Genomic DNA, 25116 nt, shown 5'->3' on the forward strand with positions numbered 1-25116 from the left:
AATGTATTGATTTCATGTCCATCTTAAGATCGGCATTGCTGCGACTCAACACTTAAGCCTGGTTGTGAGCACGCTCTTAAGCGATGAGTGTCATGTTCAACATGATTTATTTATTCACTGTAAATTAATCGTGGCTTCTTTCTATGTTTTGCCTTTTATTTAATTCTCTATTTAGTTTTGCACTCTTAACTTGCTGGATTATAATTTTCTGTGGAATAGCATGTAGAAATATTCGGTAGAAATATGGCTCCATACTTTACTTTATTTCAACAGTGCTTTGTGAGGGTAGTACATCCAGCCGGAGATGATCATTAGGGACCCTCAATACAAGAAGCAACGGAAATGAGAAAGATTAACTAAATAATTTTAAAGTATTAGTGAAACAAAAAAGAAACAGAAAAATGTAAAAAAATATGAAATATAAATTTAAAATAAAATAAAATAAATATAAATTAATTAAAAACTAAGACAAAAAATCTATAGAATACTGTTTTATGTCTGAATGACCCCAAAGCCTAATGTTAAAAAACACTAGAATCATTTTCAAATGTGTCAAAAAGCTATAGTAATGTAATTGTTGTACTGAAGAGAATATAGCTTACTGAATTTAAAATATCAAATCCACGATTATAATAAGAGATGGTATTAAACATTTGAATGCTAGTACAGTAGGCATTGATAAAATTGGTAGGTACTATACATAACAGACAATGTTGACACAAGTTGCTCTAAAAGTGTAATTGTAATTAAATTTTGTAGAACATTTGTATAGTTCTAATCTTTACATTTCTGTGCTTTAAAATGACAGATTTGAGTAGTACTGTACTGTAGATTGAAGATTATCAATTCTTAGCATTAAAAATCATTATTTTCAAGAGGTTGATATGGGAATTGAAAAGAGGGTTACTACAGGTATGCTCATTTAAATGATTTATGGTTTATATATCAAGGGAGCCATAGTATTTTTTCAAATTTAAATATTATTAAAATAATTTTGCTTTAAATCAATTTTTGTACCTTGTACATGAACATAAAATAATTGGTAAATAATATGGTATGTAGGTTGAAAAGGTTTTTTTATGGAGTATGAATGTACATGCGGTCAACAATTTGCTTACTGAAACACACCCTTGTTCTCTTCTTTTTCCCCCATGTACTTTATTATGTTTCATATAACCCCCGTGTTATTTTATATACTGTAGTGAGTGTGTCTTGAAGTAGCTAATGATGACCATTCATTGCCTAATAGCCAATCAATGTAGTCACAATGTTAGGATGTTTGCATTCTTATCATGCACCATTGATAAGGCCCAATAAAAAAAATTATTAGTTTATCACCCTCGCGCGCATGTCTTTTATGGTACTGGAAAAAAAAAATTTTTGAAAAAAAAAAAAAAATCTTTGAAATTTTTTTTATTTTTTTTATTTTTTTTTTTCATTTATTTTATTAATTTGTTAGTTGATTTTTTTTTTTTTTTTTTAATTTTTTTTTATTTTTCAAGGATCCCGGCAAGGCCATAAATCACACTTAACCTAAAACAATGTGTTAAAATTGCATGAACTTATGACATACAATATAAAGCACATTCGCAAATATAGAACAATGTTCTATAATGCTTTTATGAGCTGTATCAGAATTTCACACTATGACCCAAGGATTGAAAGTCATTCCTGGCTTATACTGTATATAAACATTAAAAAAACTTTGTATATGTTAATGTGAAGCATGGGGGGGGGGAGAAGGGATTGTTTAGCCATAAATGTGGCAAGTTTGTGTGATGTGCCCATATATGAGCATGATGATATCATATTACATCCAAATATGGGCATATCAGTTGTCACATAGAATTTTATAGTGTGGACAAGGCTTTCGAAGGCCTAGCCTATAGTCTGAAAAAAGGGAGGGCGCTTTGACTCAGCTACCTTAATTCCAAATCGTCACTGTGTTTGGGTAGCGCAACAATTTTTTGGGGGAACGGGAAGGGTGGAGGGGGAGGACTAATGCTTGTTCAATAGCTATATTGCCAAGTAGTGTTTCACATTATTGGAACAAATGCATGATAATGGAGCTTTTGCCGAGCTTCTTTTGAGAGTATTCCATTACGGTGCATTGGCTTTCAAATCTACCTGGCTGCCACTGATACTCACTGATTGAGATAAATAACCAAAGTAAGTGTTATCCAAAGGAATCAAGCAGGTGGCCAAAGTAGGAATAGAAGACTGAATTACAAAACCTCAATGTGGGATGACTATTGTTCTTTACTGTATATTCGGTGACAGTCATCATAGAGGCATCATTGTTTTTGTGATTGCCATTTCTCTTTGTAAAAAAGAAGGCGAGCATTATAAATGAAAATACTGTCTTTCATATTGTACTGTGTATATATGGCACCCGTATAATGAGCACTTATTAGGCAGGTGAAGAATGAACTTAAAATAACAACCTAGCAGAAGCCATAGGACAGATGTTCTTATAGGCATTTCTTTCCATATTGATTAACATTTCCTTGTAATTAACACAAGGAAAACAAGATCAGGGATGAGGGGAACTGATTGGTGGGAATTTTTTGAGCAATCTCTGCATTGGTCATTGCTATTCACAATTGATTTATGTCAACTTTGTGACCCTTTACAACAACCATCTGCTCTGTTGAAATTTATGAATTTAACAACTGAAAACAAATTTTTTTGGTGTGTCTATTTTAAAAGTGGACAGGTTAATATTGATTTGAGTAATTTTCTACTAGTAAATAACTAATAAATGAATTCATTTTTGAAATGTAGTGTGTAATTATTGTTCTTTCATGATTTATAATGTTGTTATTTTCCCATCAGTCTAATTTTGCTATAGGAAAACGGCAAGGCACAAGTCGTAAGGTTTACATGCTTGACTTTGGTCTGGCCCGCCAGTACACTAACTCCCAAGGACAAGTTCGATCGGTACGGTTTTTAAAATTTTTACTTCTATCAAATTCTGTATAAATTATCTTCATAAATTTTTGTTTTGCTTTTTCCGTGTAGTATTAAAGTGGCTCTAATCTCATATTAAAAGTCATTTATAATTTGTGTTATCTGTTTGTGGAAAGTATAATCATCCTGAGATCTACCTCTGGTTATAACATCATGTAGCTTCATATACTGCTGACAGTGGGTAGAAACATCTGTTTAAATGACCTTTAGCTTACTGTAGCAAGCCTACCCTTGAGTTTAATTTCCAAAGTTTTGTTTTTTCATGTTATGGTAAACACTTAAACATTAATTAGTGCTTTTCTTGCATTTCATTTCATACAATCTGTTAAATTACACTGTTTTTTCAGCCAAGACCAGTAGCTGGATTCCGTGGAACTGTGCGCTATGCATCCGTCAATGCTCACAAGAACAAGGTAAACTCCATTCCTTATTTGTTACTGAATTAACTGCAAAGTCACATTTAGTTAAAGCTATTGCATCAGCTTTAATATTTTATGCTGTCAGTTGCATTGTCAGATGTAATGTTCATTGAGAAATATGTGAATAGATTTTGATTTTTGTTGCTTAAAGATCTTTCTTTTTTACTTCACAGGAAATGGGAAGACATGATGATCTCTGGTCTCTCTTCTACATGTTGGTTGAATTTGTTGTTGGTCAGCTACCGTGGAGAAAGATTAAAGACAAGGTAATTTTCGTAACAATGACACAACAGCTTTGTGCAAGAACACGCTAGAGTTCTTTACTTATTTTTCACACGATATGCTTCAATTGCAGGAGCAAGTTGGATTGATGAAGGAAAAGTATGATCACAAACTCATGTTGAAGCACTTACCCTCCGAGTTCCGAACCTTCTTTGACCATATATTTCAGCTACGGTATGCAGATAAACCAGATTATGAGGTACGATAGTAAGAAATAGTTTACCACCTATAATCACACAATTAAAACTGTCATCAAGATTTTTATAAACAATGACAGATGTCTGTGATTAGTCCAAATATGGGCATGAAGATGTTATAACATACCCATATATGTATTTGTCAAAGCTAGATAGATGTGTTAGTTTATAATAAAATTAATAGTCTATTTTTATCTTGTAAGTGATAGTGTACTTGATTTTGGGTGCAACTACAAGATATGGACTGAGATTCACAAGTCATTCTGGCAACTAACGAGTATGATTTTTTAATGATTATTTTGAAAATGATTTGTTTCTACTATTTTTATTTGTACCACAGCATCTTAATTCTCTATTTCTACACTGTATGAATCGAAAATCTGTAAAGCAAGGAGATCCATATGACTGGGAGAAGGTCTATGCTGATGGATCACTCACCACAACGACAGCTGAAACGACGTCTCCACCAAAGGATCAGAAACAGCCTGGGTATGATAATGAACTTGACTGTTATTTAGTTATTACAATGTGTCTGAGCATGTCATTTGACTAACCTAGCTGATAATGCTGGTAACATTAATCATTGGAGTATTGTGATCTACAGTGTGACTATGACTCAAATGCTATCAATCATGAACATTACTGGTTCATGAGTTGTCTCTCATTCACCTATTAAACAGAGCAATTTTGTTTTCTCATGAGAATTAAACACTGTAGAAGTATCAGATGATAAATATCTATGGATGCTATATTCAGTAAAATATAGGGGGATAACTAGTGGGAGAAATGCCCAGGTCCTAGGCCACATAGTGGACAGGACCACTAGAGTAAGCAAATCATGATGAAAATTTGTGGACAATCTTTGTGAAGGAATACAAAGTAGATTTATGTCATTCTTCTCTGAACTGCTCACCAATTGCTTGTTCTGTTGCCTTTGTGCCAGTGTATCCATGAGAATACTTGTTGTGTAGTGGTGCCCACAGTTACACCAAGTATCAAACTAGGTTACATCATGGTACCATGTGACATTGCTAGTTACTAAGTAATTACCTACCAAGCGGTCGATTTCAGGGCACAAAAAAACATACAAACAATGTTGTAAAATTGAGTTAGAAAGGTTATTTGAAAAAGCTGTGTATATTATAGTTTATGTGTACTGTAGGATGCATTTTGACTGCTTGGGTGATGTTGCTTAATGATGATGAAATGAAAAAATATATTTTCTTTTTCAGCGAAATTGCTGTCAATACCAATGAAATCGACGGAAATCTAAGTGAACATGACAATAAAATTGAGGATAGGATTCAAGATGCTGATGTTGACATTGATAAAGTTGTTTTGGATTTGAGCAGAGAAAAACAAGATGAGGAGAAGGATGATGAGGAAGATGAAGATGAGTATGATGTACCATCTGACCAAGAAAGAGATTCTCATGAACAGGAAGGGGATGAAATAAATGGCCCAGTGGAGATTCAAGGAGGTCAGAATTTACTGCATGCTATTGAAGCATGTGGTAACATGCTGGAAGTTCCTTCTAAGTATAAGAAGCGACCAGTTAGTAAACGTCGGGAGCTATTGAAGCGCAGACACAAGCAAAAACGTTACCGGACTCATGATAGCCATGCCATTATTGAGGGCGATATGAGCACTTTTAAAGAGCAAGGCTTGACTGAAAAAGAACCTTCTATTGAGGATAACATTCTGCAGAAAGATGGTCAACTTCCACTGTTGGTACAGAAGCTTCAGCACCTTGATGCAGAGCTTTTCCATGATGAATGTAGATCACTTCCAAGAGACAAAGAGTCTGATAAAGTGGAAATACAAGAGAAAGAGCAAGCTCTTCCTGGTGGTGGCCACATTAAAACAGACAATCTTCCACATGATTTACCTGATCTTGAATATTTGACCAAAGCTGGTGCTATTGAACCTATGCAACAAGCTGGTTTCCAACTCTCTGCCTCGCAACCAGACCTTTTACCAAATTTACCGAATGATAACCTATTTGAAAATGAGGCAGAATTAGTTCCTATGGATTATGAAGTAGATAAAGGACTACATGGAAATGATTTCATTGAAATGGGATTATTATCAGCTGTAAAAGAAACTCAAGTAAATAGTTCTGTTAAAGCTATTAATGAAATTGATTTGGTTGATATAGAAGCAAAACCTGTTGAACAAAGTGCAGATTTAAAAGAGGTAAATGAATTGAAGCAATCAGATAAAATCAAAGAAACCTCAGAATCTGAAAAACATGAACTTGTCTCTGACAAAATTGTGAATACACAAGACCAGTTGTTGCAAGATGTTCTGAATGAAGATAATCAGGAAGTTGAGGAGAAAGACAAAGTAATAGGCAATAAATCCACCGAAGATGTGCTTCAACCTCCAGAAGACATACCTCACTTAACTTGTGACCTACCTCCTATTGGAGATTTGCTTTCTCCAGCCCATTATCAACCTCCACCAACTGCGTCCATGCCCATACCTGTTACTGCTCAATCAGTACATATAACTGATCATTATGACATTGAAATAGAGATAGCGGAAGGCACTTCAGATATTGTTGAAGACATTGTTGATAAAAAATCTAGGATGGAACTAAACAAGGAAGTTAATGCTAAAATTATTGACTTTGAAAAAAGCCGTCCTAATGTAAAGTCAGTTAGTGAGGTAGATTTGCATATAGAATCATCTGAAAAAAATATTTGTGCAGACAAAAATGAGCAACCAGTCATTGCCCCCTTGGTTCTGTCTGGAACTAATGAAATCTTGCCAAAAAATGACAATATTGATATCGTTAAATATCAACCAAATACAGTAAATTCTGATATCAATGAACCCATGAGTGGAAAAATACCAGTTGCATTATTATCTCCTAAAATGACTTCTGATCGATTACTGATGGAAAAAATACTGTTAGGAGAAGAATTTGAAGATGATGTAGAAGATTTAAACATAAAAAAACCAGTCCATAATGATGCATTAACACTTGAATGTAAAAAGCCTGACAATTTGGAAATTTGTAATGGAGCAGACCGAAAGACATCAAAAGAGCTTCTTGTTGAAAGATCTGCAATGATGAAATATTCAAAATCTTCAGACAGAGCACTTGTTGAAGAAATATTCACAGGTTTAGACAAAGATGGATCTATAAAGGAGGAAAGTAAAAGGACTAAAAGAGATGTGAATGATTCATTAAAAACATTTCAAAGACTTATGAAAAAGTCTGCTGAAGAACTTTTGAAATCAAGTGCAGAAGACACAGAATCTTCACTTGGTAGAGGAAAAAGAACTCAAAAGAATCATTCTACAGATAGGAATATTTCACAAATAAGTGAAAGTGAACGATCTGTTCCTTCAAAGCCTGAGGAACAGTTGTTTCTTTCAGCCTCTGATGGAAAACTAGATGAAGTCTCACCTTGTTCAGATTTAGACGCTGTGAACTGGGTTAGAGGTGCAATTTATACAGGTAGCAATGGAATTCGGGAGGATGAATTTAAGAACCATGTTGAAGACAGACATGATGAATTTAGGACAAGGTTTCTTAAACGGCAGAAATCTGAGGATAGACATTTAATGGAAATGATATTTAGTGGTTTAGTGGAAGGTGAAGTTGACAACAATATAGACACATCTTTAAAATTACCTCCAGAAATTACCAGGACAACAAAAAGTTTAATATCAGATGAGCTAGATACGAAAGAGACAGTATGTAAAGTTAGTAAAAGTAGTCCTTCCTTGAGATCAGGAATTCAACCAATTTTAACAACCAGAAATATTGATGTTGATGAAAATGAGAAAGTGAAAGTACAGGATCCAGACCAAAGATCAAGAAGAACACCAAGTGAGGAAAGTAAAACTAGTGTTAGATCAGATGGAACAGGTAGTGATGGTGGCTCCATTGGGTCTAAAACAAGCCGTCGTAGTGGAACTCCTGGTAAATCGCGTCTCTTACCACAAGTACCTCACAAGAAAGATCAAGCTCAGGAAAGTGATTCTTCAGTTGAAAAGCAAGAGAATCATGTAGCAAAGATTGTATCATCACCTAGTACCCACAGAAAAAAAAAATCTGGGCTACGAAAACTACCAGAGGTTCCAAAAGTTCTCCTCAAAAACCGCATAGCAAGGGATCAAAGTGATAGGCAAAGCGAAAGAGACATTCAAGACCAGAGAGACAAGTCTGATGTAAGTGGCCAAGAAAATGATGGTAATATGAAGCAATCTCCTACTAAGGGGAGCACAGGTAGTGGAATCTTAGAGAATGAAATTGTGCAAGATGTTACTCCAGTGACATTAACCGATGACTTCAATGAAAGTGCTACAAAGTTAGAAAATGTAATAAAGGAAATTCACCCTGCTGTTCTATGTGCAGGTCAAAAACTTGAAGTTGTTGTTAATTCACCGTCTACCTCAGCTAAACCTGACAGTGAGCCAAATAGTGCTAATGCCGATGCAAAAGCCAAAAAATGTCAGCTAATCGAGCCTTCAACATACGCAGTGTTACAGACTATTTCACAAGATGATGAGAAAAATCCAGAGTGTTCAGAATGTGCAACAAATTGGCAGGAACCTAGTGCTTTCTTAGATGTGGCAAGTTCTTTACGAAATGAGAAAGCTACCTCAGGAGAAGTAGATGTGAGGAAGCAACTGACATCAAAATTTAGCAGTCAAGTACAAGAAACAGACCAACACATGAATGATGAACTCAAACGAAAAGGTTTAATAAAGAAGCCAATGTTAAAAATTATTCAAAATGTGGCATCACTTGATCAGGACACAGGTAGCCTTGCTGTCCAGCCATTGCCTTATGATGATCAGCAGGTGACACCAAGTGATGTGCATTCACTCACAACATCACCATTGACCAAAGAGTCCACCAAACCCCAGAAAAATGATATCCCACCATCTAATGAAAAATTACTAATTGGAAATACTTCAGGCCTTACACCTGGTGAGGAAAAAACCTGTATTGAGGATAAAGAAAAGAAAGAAATTCTTAAAAAAAAGAACTCAAAGATTGCTAGTGAGTTTGGCAATGATCATCACACTCATGGTGTGGATCTCAGCCAAGGACACAATGGCACCAGTATGAATCCATTACACAGATATACTATGCAAAAGGAATTGAAAGAAGATAACTTACCAGAAGAGCAACAACAAATTAAAACATTTGATGATACAATCACTGCTAACACAATATTGAAAGATTCATTATTTTCTGAAAAAGAACCAAAGGAAAAAGAGATTGGTATCAGCAAAGATGATAACAATACAGGTCTAGGTGATAAAAATGCTGACAAGAATGAAAATACAACAAAATATACATTAATACATAAACCTGAATTAAAACCAATTACTGGAACTTTACTAGATGATGTAGTAACATGTGATTCGGAAACTAGAGAATCAATAACGGAGCGTGCACAGTTGATTGAAACAAAACTAAACAAAACAGTTGTTAAGGAAGAAGCAGAAAGTACAGTAAAATTTACAGAAACCAATCAGCTATCTTCAAATAATGATGCAGATCAAGTTCATCACATTCAAAATATTGAACTTACCAAACCCAAAACTATGGAAGAACATATCGATTCTACAATTAAAGAGAAACAGAAAGATTTTCTGAGAAGTAAAGGGAATATTCCTGTTGATACAACCCTTAAAAAATTCTTTGAGGACTTGAAACAAGGTTTGACTCCAGATATTGGAGAAAAAAAGATTCTAACTAAAAAACCAACTTCTCTGAATGTTAGTATAAAGAATACAGAAACAGACATGTCTCCAATGGACAATGATAATGTGATGCAAAAACTACCCCACCATCATCTTCCTCCCCTGGAATTTGAAAAGTTAGATGATGGACTAAGTGACAAGTCAACAAGCAAGTCCCCAAGGATAAGAGACAAAAGTAGGTCATCAGATACTGAAGCAATGGAATCTGCTAGAATGCGGAGAAGAAAGAGACTTCTACAGCAAAAAGAGAACCAAACTAAACAAGGGTCTGTTGATAAATCTGATAAGTCATTGGATTCTCCAAGGAAGTTGCAAAGTTCTCATGAATTTATTTCACCTCGTAGTAGTAATAGAAATCTTGATCTAACAAAGGATACTCAACAAAAAGATACAGTAGTTGCTGGTGGTTCAGATATGAGTAATGCCAATAGGAAAGGAACATCTTCCAGTAAAGTTAGAAGGAGACGCAGAAAGACCATTGATTCACCGGTAAATTCCAAGACTTTAGGATTGTTTAGTCGCATTCCTATCAATGGTAGTTCTGAAAATGTTCACAAAATGATAAAGCCGAAGTCTATGGAAAATATTTCTAGTAAAAAATCTTCTTACTTGGATTCATCTGTATCAGATGGGACATTACTAAGTCCAAGGAAGAAGAGAGAATTACCTAGCCCAGCTCTGTCTGTACAAAATAATGACAGTCAGATGACACAACCTCAAGAATCTGATACAAAAGTTAAATTGAAAAATGAAAGAAAAAAGCAACAGGAGAATCTTCGTACTACACGATCTATGGAGTGCCTTTTGTTGCCATATGACAATCAGTGGGACAGTGAAAGTGACACTGGTATTGATTGTCAAAAAGAGGACATGGTTTGTCCACAATCTCCACGTCTTGCTTGGGAGCATCTGACTCCACGACAACGTAAAAGGAGGGAGAAAATCAGGTCAAAAGACTATATTGGTGATGATTTTAAAATTTTGTCAAGTGAAGATGATCAATTATTTGTTGGGAGTGGTATTGTTCCACCAAAAGTAAATGTGGATAGTTTTAAATCAAGGGAAAATGTATCAGATTTAAAACAGTTTGAAAAACCTATTCATCAACATCTTCATACTAAAAACTCTGAAACTCACAATAAGGATTTTTTGAAATCATCAAAATGTAGTGGGAAAATCTCTCCTAAAAAAGAATCTTCAAGAAGTCCCACAAGTGTTGGGAGTGATGGGTCTTCCAAAAAGTCTAAGAGTACCAAATCTGAGAACTCTTCCAAATTGAAATCTGCAAGTAGAAAGAAAAGTCCAGGCAGAACTTCACCAAGAAATGATGGCAAGTCCAAAGAACCTGGTAAAAAGACTTCCAAGGGCAGGTTAAGTCCTACAGGCTCAAATTCCAAACTTACAAAAAAAGACTCACCAGAATCTGAGGTATCAAATGGAGCCTCTAAAAAAAGTCCAAATTCTTTGAAAAACAGCACTACTAAAGGTTCTGGTATTAAAACAACCAAAGATTCAAACCAATTAGAACATCATCCACCTCAAATGAAGAGCCCTCCACAGTCTGCCAGAGATCAACCTGATGCTGTAACCAGCACATCATTTTCTATTCCTGATGATCACAGCTTTCTTTCTACACCCCGAGAGAGAACACAGTTGTCTCCAATACCTCGTGAAAAATCAAGACATTCTCCACGTAGAAATGGAAAAAGGCATTCACCAGTTGAAAAAGACGTCGCTGCTGGGGTGACAGTAGAGCAGTTGCGTCATTCTAGTAGAGGAAAACAGAGCATGTCCTCAGCTTCTAGTGATGGAGTTAGAGATGACAGAGGTAGTTCACGAGATAATAGTCAATCATCAGGAACCAGTGGAACTCAATCTACCATGCGGCCAAAACCACCTAATGGCAAACCGTCCAAAGCTGTAAATGCAAGGTGAATGTTTGTTTTGCTTTGTTCATTTTTAATCACTCCATAGTTTTAACACACTTGTTTTTTCAAGAAAACTAATTGCATAGGTACTTTGCAAATCAAAACCTACATTTTTAATTGTTCTTTTTTTCATCTTACAGAGCTAGGAGATACAAATTATGTAGTTCCAGAGAACACATTGATGAGGCATCTCAGTAAAGTTACTACTATATTCAAAAGCTGATTTGATGAAGAGTAGTGTTATCTAATATTTTGTGTGAAAATTAAATTATCCAAATACATGCGCAGTTTAGCTTTAGAATTGGTAAGTTTAATTTAATACTGGATTTGTGTCTACTTTTTGTTTAAATTTTGACGTCGATGTTTATCCCATCTGTTGTTCAGTACATGTAGAAAAAGTGGTGAAAGATGCCTTATTTAGTGAATAACTTACATTTTATCGTACTGTAATACCAGAATTGAACGGAGAAGTGGTGGTGTTTATACATAGTAGTCTTTGTGATGCTCTTTACAATATGGCGGTATTTATACATTTGAGCGTAAATTCACTTATTTAAAATCATTGGTAAATTGACCATGCTATGCCAATTGGTTTTGAAATGGGGTGAAAAAAATCTTAAGACTATTTTTTATGGTAAAATGGTCATACATTCATTTAGTCCTGTTGTAATTCTAGTCTTACCTCAAATTCCAGCAACATTTTCTCTGTAAATATTTCATATGCAACAAATGAACTAAATAAAACATGAAGATTACCCTGGGCAGTGTGTTGTCATGACTTCATATTTTTTATTCTACTGTAATGTTAATAAACCTTAAAAAATGTGTTCTGATGAATATATTGAGATTTTTAATGATACAGATTTCCTGCCAATTTCAATAAACTTTTAGACAATTAGAGACCATTTGAAAAAACATTCAGTTGCTTTCCAAAGCTGTTACAAAACATATCATTGAAGTATTAACATATCTGGTAACCTACTCTTTCTTTTAACTTCAGGTTAGTCAGTGTCTTCTAATTTATCAGCATTGTCATTACTGCAGCCAGATAACTTGCCATCTGATAGTTTACAGTATCAACAGGTCAGCTGGAAATGGTCATTCAGTACAGAATTCAGATAAAATACCAATTATAGTAAATGATTATCTACAGAATATTAACATGCACTTGCCTCATTTCTTCAGAATTTAGTTCTTGTAAGATTTTCTCCATGAATACTCCGGAGTATTTAATATATAAATATTTTAGTTTGGGCTATATATTATTATATTACATTTTAATAAAATTAGGCCAAATATAGAATTTTATATTTTTTCTTCATATTTTCTATTATAATTTTTTTTAAATATTTCGTTTTGTAGTTCAAAATATATTTACAGAAATTAAATATATGGGAAGGAACAGTATATGTATTAACTAGTCTATGGAGAAAATTGTGTATTATTATCAAGCCCTAAAGATTGGCTCACCTATTAAAATATATTTTTTATGTCAAACATCAAAGTATTAAATTTTGGAATGTGGAACTCAGTCAGAACTTTGCATTTTGGCATTACTTTGCAAGTAATGCCAAAATAATTGTTATGTTGCCCAAGCCCAGTGATATTTGAAAATCAAGGCCGATCTGCCAGCAGTTTTTTGGTGCTTTACTGTGGGCCTATAGGCCGAATTCTATAGTTCGTTGGTAATCTCAGGGTTAAAATCCATGATTAATGTACTAAATTTGTTACCCTTTTAAACACTATACTAGTATAAAAGCAAACCCCGGAACTTTTAAATTTTGGTTAGGTTTGGCTTGGGCAATGCAAACAGTTTATTTTTGCCTGCAGTTGAAACTTCTTCCATAGAAGAATATTTCTGTCTTCAATTGTATACTGGAGACTATAATGAAAGTTATAGCTCTATGTTGCAACATGCTTGCCTGTAAACAATTTCTGCTGAATCAATGACAATTCAACAGTTTAATAATTTACTCTTATTTTTGTTTTTGTAATAGGGAATTTTTCATGCTGAGCCCTGCCTACTTTCATGCCGTGCATGTCTAATTATTGTTTGAGCCTGATGTTTCAACTGTTCTAGGATGTCCAATGTTTACTTTTAATTATTTCATAGAAGAAAAATTATATTAAACATAACTTCTAGCATCCTAGAAAGACAGTGGCTCAAAGAAGCATGCATAGTGGGACAAGTAAGCAGAGCTTAGTGAGCTGACAAGCCATCATTCTCTTCTCATTCTGTTAAACTTTATAATATTGAGGGAAAGGTATGATATAAATATAGGATGTTTAGTATTATTTTGAATTTTAGATAGTTTAATGGATATGCCACCACCACCAGTAGAAAATAATTATCACCTGTTTAAGTAGTGTTTTTGATATTAACCAATTTAAAAGTACCGTAAGCAATAGATTTAAAACCACCTTTAGAAGGTATCATAGATCACCTTGTTTGCACTACCTAGTATCATTGAAGATATACTGTCTGTCTTGGGTTAAGAAACTTTACAAAACCATAATCAATGTATTTCCTCTGGTATAAAACCACCCCATTTGACAAAACATTTTTCTGGGTTTTTTTTTTTTTTTTTGTGAGTTTTTTTTTTTTTTTGTGAGGTGGGGGTGGGGTGGAAGTAAACTTGTACTTTAGGTTTCATCTTTTCACAAAAAAATTATGATATTTTTTTTATGGCTAGGCCCGGGAGGAAAACATTCTTAGATATGTTGTACAAATGAGTTTTTTTTAAGATACAAAAAGGGTGCTTGAAGAAAATCAGTTTTTACAACATATCAAAAATGTTTTTTTCTCTGGAGCCTGGATTTAAACTGACAGCATGAGCACAGGCAGTATTTCTTTGATGTTGCACACTTTATGCTATATTACAATTTTTAAATGGATGTGTGCTAAAATTCGTTTTTTGTATAAGAAATTAACTGAAATTTGATATTATTTATTAATGGTATTTACTATAAAGACAGTGTATGCAACTTTGTGTTTTTTACTACCTGAAAGATTTAAGTGAACAACTATTGACTGCAATGTTGCTTAAATTTTAATATATATATATATATATGTATGAAACGGCTTAATAACATAGTTTGATAGAGAAAATTAATATGTTAAGCTCTTTTGTCTGCACTATCGGTTATTATGCAACAAATACCTGTGAGTCCAGACACTCACTGTGCCCGAAAGTTGTCGGTTGAAATGACGGTCCCTTCCGACCGTCACCAACAATCAGTAGACACCGTCACGCCGTCTAGTGTTCACACAGAGCGATGTTGGATTCGTTGTACGTCTACATTTCGTCGTAACATGAGTGTCATAGAACTATATGCCCATATACGGGCAAATCACAAATATTTGTTACATAAAACGTGGTAGTGTGGCCGAAGCTTGAAACCTGGTGCTGTTCACTGGTCCTAGTAATTTTGGGCATCATTTTGTGAATTGTATAGATCCCTCCTGGGCTTAAAATTCATTGGCTGATGTACTTTTAATATTGCAATTTGTTATGTTGAAAATATAACTGCAGGAAATTTCATCTTACACACGACTGATGCTGCTCTTTTAACCTTTGACATGTTTCTTTTTGTACAATTGCGTTTGCATTACGGTATCTCTAAATTCGCAGTTTTTATGTTTATCTGTTTCTATGTACCTTTTTTTTAGACATTCGGCACTAGAGAAGTTCTCAAGCTATCAAGTGTTAGGTTCAATTAACTTGTACAATGATGTCTACCTTTATAGCTTCACTTACTTTCATCTACCATTACAATAAATAGTTACAATAAATTTGTAGACAAACTTATTTCCATCAATCAGAACTATTTAATCCATAGTACCTATAGATACTGTATGCTGCCCTGGCTCAGATACATTAATTAATTAATAAGGAGTAGGACCATAGAAAAATTATTAGATTATTTAACCCTTCTTTGTATCACGTTGTGTTAACCCAAAAAATACATTTTATTTTCTTTTTATTTTATATGTAAAAATGTGAAAATGACAATAGCAGTACCTACAGTAGTGCTAATGCTGTTAAGTGGAATGCAGTTGAAGCTGATTTTGCCTGCCTCTTAACCATCAAGTTGGCTTAGGTTAAAAAAGGTAGCCTCCCACAACTTATTCAATGGGTTTAGGCCTAGGGTGACATCTCAATTTTTTTATGGGCCTTATATTGTAGTTATTTAACTTGGTAAATATTGGTGTGCATCATGCTTTAGCCTGGTGCATGGGAATAGCTTTAATGTTAATTATTTGACAAGGTAGACATATTTTCTGGGTAAACTATTTAACCATAAAACATAAATACAGAGTATAAATGTATATAAAAATATAATAATACTGTACAACATTTACATAACATTTTTATGGTCTTAATCTATGATTATGTCCCTCTCAAACGATGCTTTGAGAGGTTATAACTATTGTAAATGTGGCAGATTGCAATATACATAAAGAAAAAGATATAAAACGACTGGATGAATATTTATGATTAAGTTCAGCTAGACTTGATCGCGGTAAACGAATTGCTACTTCCAGGAGAGTTCTATACATTGTAAAGACTTGTTTTTACCTTGTTAATATTGTAAATAATAAATTATTTTGATACCAGTGCAATTATTAGAGTTGGCTTCATTTTTTTTTATCATGTCTATTGCTCACAATATTCATGGAATAATAATGTAGTAATATAAATTATTTATTGCAGGAAACTATATATATATTTATATACTCTATATATATTTATGTAAATATATATAATTTAATAAATTTAAATACATTTTGTTGGAGGTTTTATACAAAATAACCTATGTAGATGTATTTCAATATAATTAAAACCTTTATGGATCCAAGTGTTGGAAGAACCTCTACAATATTGCAATATTTGCAAAATTAATTATGTTTGTACAAAAATCGAATATATAGGCCTATCTAAATAGGGCCTATATCTTACCTGGATCTGACGCTAAACGGGGAATTCCCTTGCAAGAATACTAGCTGCGGTGCCATAGTTTTTAATATCACATGACCTTCATTCAAGCGCGTTAATAATAGTCGTATTATTATTGATATAAATACGAATAAAGCCCCATTTACACTAAACACGATAACGACATCGCGTATTTTGTATTCTTCAACACTGCGCGCATCTAGTGTATTGTGTCGTCATCGTTTCGTAATCGTGACTAGTGTAAATGGGGCTTTATAGTAAAAATTACAAATTTGTTCTTTTTATCCTAAGATGAAATGCCAATATTGTTATTTTGGCACTGTAAAATACATTAAACAAAAGGCAACAAGCAAAATTAATATGCACACACGATCTAACCCGTATGTTAATGCAGTAGGGCATTAGGGTCGAGTTACTGTAGGACGTAGATTGACTCATAAAGGAAGTCGTGAATTATGGGTTGAAAATTTGGACAGAGGAAGTCTATGAGCTTTGTTTAAATTTGGTGTTTAAATTTATGCATTTAACCGTATACCAGGAGTAATTTTGGTGTCGGTGAGGTGCCTGGGCTTATCAACATGGATTTAGCTAGTAGCGAGGAGGACTATAATCAGACGGACATATCGACGCCAGTCACAGATATACCACATCGTATAGAAGGGCTGGCAAGATCTGTCATCATACCGTGTGTAGTGTTTACTTGTATTCTTATTGCTGTTCCCCCGTCTTTAGGTACGTAATAGTTTGTAGTAGGTCTATTCACCGCTCTGTATTATAAATAGAAAATAAATTAATTATTTGTAGAGGTTTTATGCTGTAGTCCAGGTATTCTGAAACCAAATAATTCTAAGCTATTGAAGACAATTTTCATAGCAATATATTTATTCACTGACATACGATCACCTCGAAAGTGATACAAGGCGTGTGGTATTGCGCCACCGCCATTAAATATTAATTCTTTTTTAAGTTTTTGCAGCAGTTGCTTTCGATATATTTAAAAAAAATCGCACCATTGTAAGCATAACCACGAAAGCTATCAATCTTTTCTCAGATAAGGTTTCACCATTTTTATAGCACTTAGTACAAATCTGATGCCAAGTAACTTCATATTTTGTTATTTTGCAGCAATTGCATATCGTGTTCGAAAACGCACTAACGGAGTTTCCGTTCTCGGAAGGTTTTACTTTTTAAGTCGATCGTCAATCGTTTCACCAGATTCAATTGAATTGGGCAAGACTGAAATCAAGAGCTTTCGATCCAATGACCAGAGAGAGACTGGTCTGAATACAGGGCATGTGTCTCTTGATACAGTGTGTGAATTTATTGATGATGCTAGCAAAGAGAAACCAGGTGGTGCTGCTAGTGCTGGGGGTGCTGAGCAAGCACAATCCTGCGTCAAGAAGGCAGAATTATGGAAACAAACTATGTTAGACTCGCATGATTATGATCAACATGCTTTTTCTCTTCCGTATTTTCGTGCTGGTATTTTTGACAAACATGGTGGCGAGTTACATTTTAAAGAAGCTGGAGTTTCGCTGTTGATACCACCTGGTGCTATCCAACAGACAACTCCTCAGTTAATTTACATATATTTGCATAACGATAGAAACGACAGTTTATTGATCAACTCAAACATGATGGCAACAAGTCCTGTAGTTTTCTGTGGTCCATCTGGAATGAAGTTTAACGAAAGAGTCGTTCTATCCTATCAACATTGTGCGAATATTAAAAATAATAATATGAAGCTGATTACGTTGCGGACAGAAACTGAACCCGATCAGCCTCCAAGTTTCCACAATATTACTGACGACAACGATTCAATGACACTTATAAAAGGCAACACGGTTACGTTGTTGTTACCTCATTTCACTGGACACACAAGTGTTCTGCAATGGGAACAGAATGAAGAAACTCTACCTATAGTTCAAGAAAAATGGCTCGATTTGATGCTTTTTTCATCTGAAATAAATGAAGATGATTACGATTTGCAAGTTCGTCTGTACTGTGCCAACCAGACTCCAGATGCCAGACATGTGTGTACCTTCGTATTATTTATACACTTATTACATATTAAAATTGAAGATAAACCGTCTGTTGTTAAATAGGGAAAACCGACAAAAATAGAGCCTTTAAACAATTAATAACTCGTTATAAAAGATCATAAGTTGGCGCTTATAATGATTCGAAGCAAATAAGTTTTGCCTGATTTACTGATGCTTTACTATAAAAACTCCTTACAGTGAGTCGATTACCATTGAATGCATAGTAGTATAAAGCAGTATTGTATGCGTATGGTGAGTTTTTTGTACGTTTGGTGAGGAATTAGTTTCTTATTCTCTCATTTGGTAGCTATTTTTTATTTAAGGAATTTTATTGTTACGATTTTTTTAACGCAACACCTGTCAGATATTTCGTTTTCTTTTCATCACTAACAAACCAGTAGTTCAAACTTCAGATTCAGATAGAGCAAACTATATTATTATTATTACATTTATACATTCCTATAATAATATTATTATTTATAACTGGTCTCGAGGTTCACTTGATGAGATGACTGAATATTCTGATTAGTCAACAGAATGTTTGTAATAATGAAATATAATTATTATCATTTCAAGCTCGTCTTGGAAGATGAACGCCTCTTGAAAGGTTCGATGTGCTCACCTACAACTCCCTTCCTCTTTGCACATGCCAGTGACTTAAATGTTCTCCTCGAAGCCGATGGAGATTGGACTGTCTATGGAGGAAAAATGAAACAGGTATGGCATATACCGTAATCAATAAATGGCGTAGAGGAAGGGTCGCTAGGTAATCGAATCCCCTTTCTTATATAAGTGCTGGTAATTTAATATGAAAAAATCCAAAACAAAAGCGAATCATTGGAACTTAAATCCTGACCCTTTATGATGCATTCAATGGCGGAATGTATATTTCGGTACCTGTTTGAAAATATTTAGTGAGATGGTTCACCAAAGTAGATTACTAAAATGTTTGGGTTTTTATAACAAGTTGAAGAAGTTATGTAGTTGTGAGTTAATCTCCGGATGTAGTCTATGTACGAATAACATATACCGTAAAATTAATCAAGTCATGTTTCCATAAATTTTTGCGTTACCGTTTCAGTCGATTGCCAGAAAATGTTTAGTAGAGAACGTTCGAGTTCCTTGTGTATATCGACTAGAGTACGATGATAAGAAAACAGTGACGTCATTGAAATGCCAAGTTCACGTGGCTCAAGATGGACGAGAATCTCAGGGGAAAATAATTGATGTCCTAGTTAGAAAACAGGTAAGTACATAATACAAATACAGCGGGCGGATCCAGAGATGTCCGAAAAGAGGGGATGGGGAAGTGGGAGCCGATCGAGATAACACCACCCTGTGGGGTCCGGGTTTGTTTTATTAGACGCCCGAAAATAACCTCTGAAGCGTTTTGGGCAATCATGTTTTTCTTTATCTTTCTTTCTTTTGGGTTTTTGTTTGTTTTTTTTTACTTTCCAAAAAAAAAGGTGGGGGGGGGGGGGTGGTTGGTGCCGGCCCGGCTCCCTAACTCCACTCCTGGTGTAAATAATAACAAATAACAACATTCGTTTTCATTCCACTATTTTTTTATTTATTATAGTCAATATTTTATTTTATTTCTTTCACATCCAGCTGCAAATAGGCCTACACTCACCACTTACAGTGATTGAACGATGCTTTAAACCAAGTCTCTATGAGGCTTTAGGAGTGGAGTTGTTGTAAGTCGTCAGAAAAATTCTGCTGTGACAGAAATTGAACCCAAGGCCCTGGTAAAAGCTATTCAGCTCCACTCCACCATTCAACTATTTTCTTCTCCGCCTATTTATTAAGCCCTATTTTTCTTCACTTCATTGGTGTCAAACCAATGGTTGTGTCTCTTGGATCAGATCCGTCAATATTTAGCCTATTTCTTGAACACTTTCAGAATACCGTACAATTTTCATTTCTTATATTATCAGCCCAGCTGATTTTTATATAATTTATCTTTATTGAAATTCACAATTTCCAGATTTTAAAATTTCGTCTAATTGCGTCAGTTTTTTTTAGTGATTCAAGAGTCTTTTTAAAGGGTGATCAAACAAGAAAACTAACTTGTAAATTGTTTTATATAACGTTTACAAACTCGATAACATAAATACTTAATACAGGGACGGATCCAGCCTGACAGAAAAGGGAGGGGGGCGTAATCTGCGAGAGAAGTGAGCAGCCTTAGGCTGGGGGCCGCCTAGGGGCCCCCGGCGGGTTGAAGGGGGCGAAGCCCCCTTGAAGCCCAGCCCATTTGTGGAATATACGGTTGTAATGAGTCGATTTTGACTATCTAGCATGGTAGTTTTCAGTAACAAATAAATAAATATCAAGGCTGAAAGTGACAGTGACAAATGCAGCCTCAGTGCATTGTATTGTGTGGGGGTTTTTGGTAGGAAAAGAAAATATGGGGGGGGGGTGTACGCCCCTTACGCCCCCCCCCCCTAAATCCACCACTGTAATAAAGGACATATTTTTTAAAGGCTAAATAATGTAGACCAAAATTTTGCTTAGTTCCAGAGAAACAAATGAATAATGAGGCAAATGAGATGTCTCTCACTTTTTCAAAAATTATTTAATTAGTGTTCATAATACGAGCAAACCCCATGAACAAGAGTGTTGCCTGAGCAGGCGTATATTTCAATCACGATCGACGACGGGCATTTTTATACGTATCCTGTGTTGCTCCTCTTTCGATCACTTTTAACTTTACAGTCTACATTGTGTATAATAAGTTTGGAATATAGAACTGCTGACGTTTTGATGGTGATTTTTGTATTACAGAAATCGGCAACTGATGAGAGGAGATCAGGTACCCTACCACATACCAGACTTGTTCGAAGACGCCTTCTATTGCCTTACCCTCTTCGAGAATCCATTCGACAGAAGTTAGATATATACAGTACACTCGGTACCGACTGGAGATATTTAGCCTATAGTCTTGGCTATGACGACTGCATTCAACAATGGGAAGAACAATATCGTCAACGCCTTATTTTTAGTCCAACCAATGAACTTTTAAATATATGGGAAGCAAGGAGATCAGGCGATCGGACACATGACATTGACGAACTGATAGGGATTTTTGAGGGTATGGACAGATTAGACGTGATATCAGAAATAAAAACATGGAATTTGATACCCTCAGGTCGAACAAAATAAGATTAATTCAACGAAGCTTAATTTTTTCAATGGATGATTAATTTGATCCTATTAAATTGGATTAAAAATATATTCATCTATAGGACTCATATTGTACTCTCTGTAGATTATATTAGGTTTATTTTCTACAGATAGAGGCTTAATTTGGTAAGAACACGTTCAGAATATTTAAAAAAAACATGAAGATATTGGAGCTCAGACACTGATACACTGGTAAATGACGTCGCACGATATCGCAATTAGATCGTAATCTAATCTGCCTAGTCGACACTGTCCTTTTCCAAAAACATGTCTTTGTTCATAATATGAATTATAATTTGCAAGGGCTTTGGCACCATAAAAGAAAGCCATATTGGAGTGAGATGATTGATGATCAATATTTAAAGCAATATGTTATTATATTTTTGGAATATTTACTGAAATGAATGTACAAATAGTAATTTGAAAAGTTTATTTGTATTACTTCTTTGCCTGTAATTCACTGTTGTGAAAAACATGTTAATAAAATAAATATTACAAAACGTACTTCACTCGGACTCACTATAAATAGGGCCTATACCTCCATGGTTTAATACCGTACACTCAAACTCAAGAGAATATTTTCTTTAGTGATAGCCGAAGTAGAAAACCAACTGCTGGTGTTCTGTTGTTTTATCATCATCAACCAGCACCACCATCATCATCATCATTGTTTTCTTCTTTCATTTCTTCCTCTTATTCAGGGAAAACCTGCACAGGCTTCGATAGATTACAAATGTAAAGCTTGTTTCCATACAATCGCTACATGCTATCGCCGACAGCTTTCGGTGATGCTGTCGGTCGAATTAGGGAGCCTTCCCGATTGCGTCGAAGTATTGAAAAACACTGTAGCAACAGTGTAGCGATTCTATGGAAACCAGGCTTAACTATGCATACATCATTGTAAAAGCGAGTTTATGGTATTTTTTATTCATAGGCCTATTCATAAGGCATTGAAAATATCTGGTGCTTGAGCACATGTTGAAGCGAATGCCAGTCAAGTCGCCCCCTTGTAAAGTCGCCCCTTACAAAGTCGCCCCCTAACCAAGTCGCCTCCGTCAAGTCGCCCCCCCCCCCAGCAAAACCCCCCCCCTCCCTCAATTCCTTGACTAATATTGAATATTATTATTAACTAACCTTTGAAACCGTTACTCAGAACATTTAGGCCTAGGAGATTCGGCCGTGCACTTGTTCGGCCGTAAGATATTCAATGCCCAAATAAGGGTTATTGTATGGAACGCCGAGTAGTGTACATGTAATCAATGCGTGAATTAGATATCGCAGTACAATGTTGGCCGCAGGTACGTTAGGGGGTATACTGTACAGGGAAATCATCCGTAATAAAATCGAATTTCTGGAATAAAGAGAATAGGCCTAAATAAAAATGTATTGTTTGTTTTTACTTCTATTTAGAAGAACACAATACCGTTTAAAATGGAATTTAGTACATTATTGTTAAGATTGATTGTTTTACGGAGTAGTTTTAATAGCATAATTTTTAGTTAAGAAGTGTTTTACATTGTTTTATCCTGCAAAATATTCTAAGTTGAAACTTTCTTGCTTGGAAGAAATTTAATTTAACTATAGCTGGAACTTATCAAGAAAGTTGATTTGTATCTTGGAATAAAGTATATAATATAATTAATTAATCCTGCATTATAATTAGCCGATTAAATTATTACGATTAAACAAGCGTACCTATTGCAAGACGATATACGTTCTAGATAAAAGTGACTAATTGGTTACAGTATTTAAATAATTAATTAATAATTAAATCTACTGTAGGCATGAATGGAAATAAATTGCTTTAAATAGGTATCAAGCTGAGTACTGAGTTGCCTAGTAACAATTAATTCAGTGGGAAATGTTCCCACAAGTAGGGTCCAATGATACTCTTGGGAGAATAAAGACACAAAGTTTTGTACGCCGCCAATTCAAGAAAGAATGTTATCGGAGACGAAGTCTTTGTACGCCGCCAATTCAGGAATGTTATGGGAGACAAGGAAAGAATGTCAAATGCTGAAAATAGCCGACTGGCTTCATCTCTGTACATGGTAATTGTACGAACATGTGCGATGGTTCAGAAATGTAGTTGTTCCCCGAGTTATACTATACATACCCTATAATGTAGGGTTTGTGGCCATGGTCTTTACGACGTGTTGTTTTATTGTCTATTAATTATTTTACTTAAGCGTAATACAGACATTGATTATGATCATTAACCTCTGTTTCGTGTTACAGTATTATTGCTCGTTAAACCATGTTGACTTTAATTCAGTTGGTGAATTCGCATTAGGTGATTCATCAATCGGCAGACACTGCACACTTGTTCTGCACGAATGGGCATGCTTTGCCCTATCTAATACAAGCGTAACCACGGAAACATGTATTTCTATTGTTATCTTCTCAATGAAGGGCGTTTACAGTTAAAGTTTTTGATTTTAGGGCGATGTATTTCACGTTTTTTCCCCAAAAATAATACACGAAATCATTGAAAAAAAAAAAAAAAAAACAAAAAAACAGAGTCGGTCGGCAGCTTGTCAGCGTCAGTCGGAAATTTTGAGTGCTGCCGGACGGGGCATCAATACTGTAATGTGATTTTTTGTGGCGTTTATACTTTCTGCTTTAAATCAATCAATCATTTAAGAACGTATATGCCTAGAAATAAAATACAACGAAACATAAAGCATCAAATACTGTAAGCTTTAATAATATTGCGAAAAATATAATAAAATTTGGCAGTATAATAATATTATCAACATTCTTCTTTTCTTCTTCCTCTTCTTCAATATATGCATCGACACTGTAATATGAAAATAATAAAATCCTTTGGTTTGATTATCAACATTTCGTTTGTTTCAAATAGATAAACCGAAATATATTATGAATCTTAAAACATTATTATTAACTTACACAAACCTAATAAAATCCACTGTTCGTTTGTTTGTTTCAAATAGATAAAACGAAATATATGTTAAAACATTTATTAACTTACACACACCTAATAAAATCCACTGATTTTTTTTCGCAAACTTATAATCGCAGTAATAATGCCATTGAATTGCTTAAAATCACATTAAATAGTTAAACTATAGTTTGCAACATAAAGACCTAATAATACAACACGATTATCAACATATAATTGCATATATAATGTAAATTCGTTTGTTTTAAATAGATAAAACGAAATAGGATTATATGCCATCTAAATCATTAATTATTAACTTACACGGGACTTATACAAACTTAATCGAATCCACTGTTGTTTTGTCAAACTAATGGCAGCATAACAATGCCCGGATTTCCTTAAAACCATTACCGTAATTATTTGGCAACATAGAAGACCTAACAAAAACACGAAGGATACTGTAGCACCAATAGATTAACCACACACACACACACAC

General features: G+C 34.6%; 2 protein-coding genes across 3 annotated transcripts in view; both read left to right on the top strand.

The window, feature by feature from the left end:
• LOC117107736 overlaps positions 1-14116 on the top strand; it is a 30817-nt gene extending 16701 nt beyond the window's left edge. Inside the window, exons 5-12 of the mRNA XM_033249488.1 lie at positions 2836-2940; positions 3318-3383; positions 3563-3655; positions 3745-3870; positions 4209-4357; positions 5101-11532; positions 11670-11833; positions 12530-14116. Coding sequence (XP_033105379.1) covers positions 2836-2940; positions 3318-3383; positions 3563-3655; positions 3745-3870; positions 4209-4357; positions 5101-11532; positions 11670-11727 — 7029 coding nt within the window. The 3' untranslated portion in view covers positions 11728-11833; positions 12530-14116. The remainder of the gene's footprint in view (positions 1-2835; positions 2941-3317; positions 3384-3562; positions 3656-3744; positions 3871-4208; positions 4358-5100; positions 11533-11669; positions 11834-12529) is intronic.
• Positions 14117-16962: 2846 nt separating this feature from the next.
• LOC117107747 (UNC5C-like protein) lies at positions 16963-21862 on the top strand. 2 transcript variants are annotated; one of them, XM_033249497.1, is made up of 5 exons: positions 16963-17219; positions 17613-18520; positions 19106-19246; positions 19611-19775; positions 21317-21862. In XM_033249497.1, the coding sequence occupies exons 1-5, from the start codon at positions 17066-17068 to the stop codon at positions 21692-21694; spliced, it is 1746 nt and encodes a 581-aa protein (XP_033105388.1). In that variant the 5' UTR covers positions 16963-17065; the 3' UTR covers positions 21695-21862. The 2 variants fall into 2 exon arrangements, with proteins under 2 accessions (XP_033105388.1, XP_033105389.1); XM_033249498.1 differs by lacking the exon at positions 19106-19246.
• Positions 21863-25116: the final 3254 nt, after the last annotated feature.

This window comes from Anneissia japonica, unplaced genomic scaffold (assembly GCF_011630105.1).
Source record: "Anneissia japonica isolate Jap-2015-1 unplaced genomic scaffold, ASM1163010v1 scaffold287871_len1641731_cov197, whole genome shotgun sequence".
Taxonomy (NCBI): domain Eukaryota; kingdom Metazoa; phylum Echinodermata; class Crinoidea; order Comatulida; family Comatulidae; genus Anneissia; species Anneissia japonica.

Bases quoted from the DNA above. Each gene is read 5' to 3' on its own strand.
- LOC117107747 (XM_033249497.1), top strand. From the start codon at position 17,066: ATGGATTTAGCTAGTAGCGAGGAGGACTATAATCAGACGGACATATCG. The intron at 17,220-17,612 runs GTACGTAATAGT...GTTATTTTGCAG, and splicing joins TGCTGTTCCCCCGTCTTTAG to CAATTGCATATCGTGTTCGA. The intron at 19,776-21,316 runs GTAAGTACATAA...TTTGTATTACAG, and splicing joins ATGTCCTAGTTAGAAAACAG to AAATCGGCAACTGATGAGAG.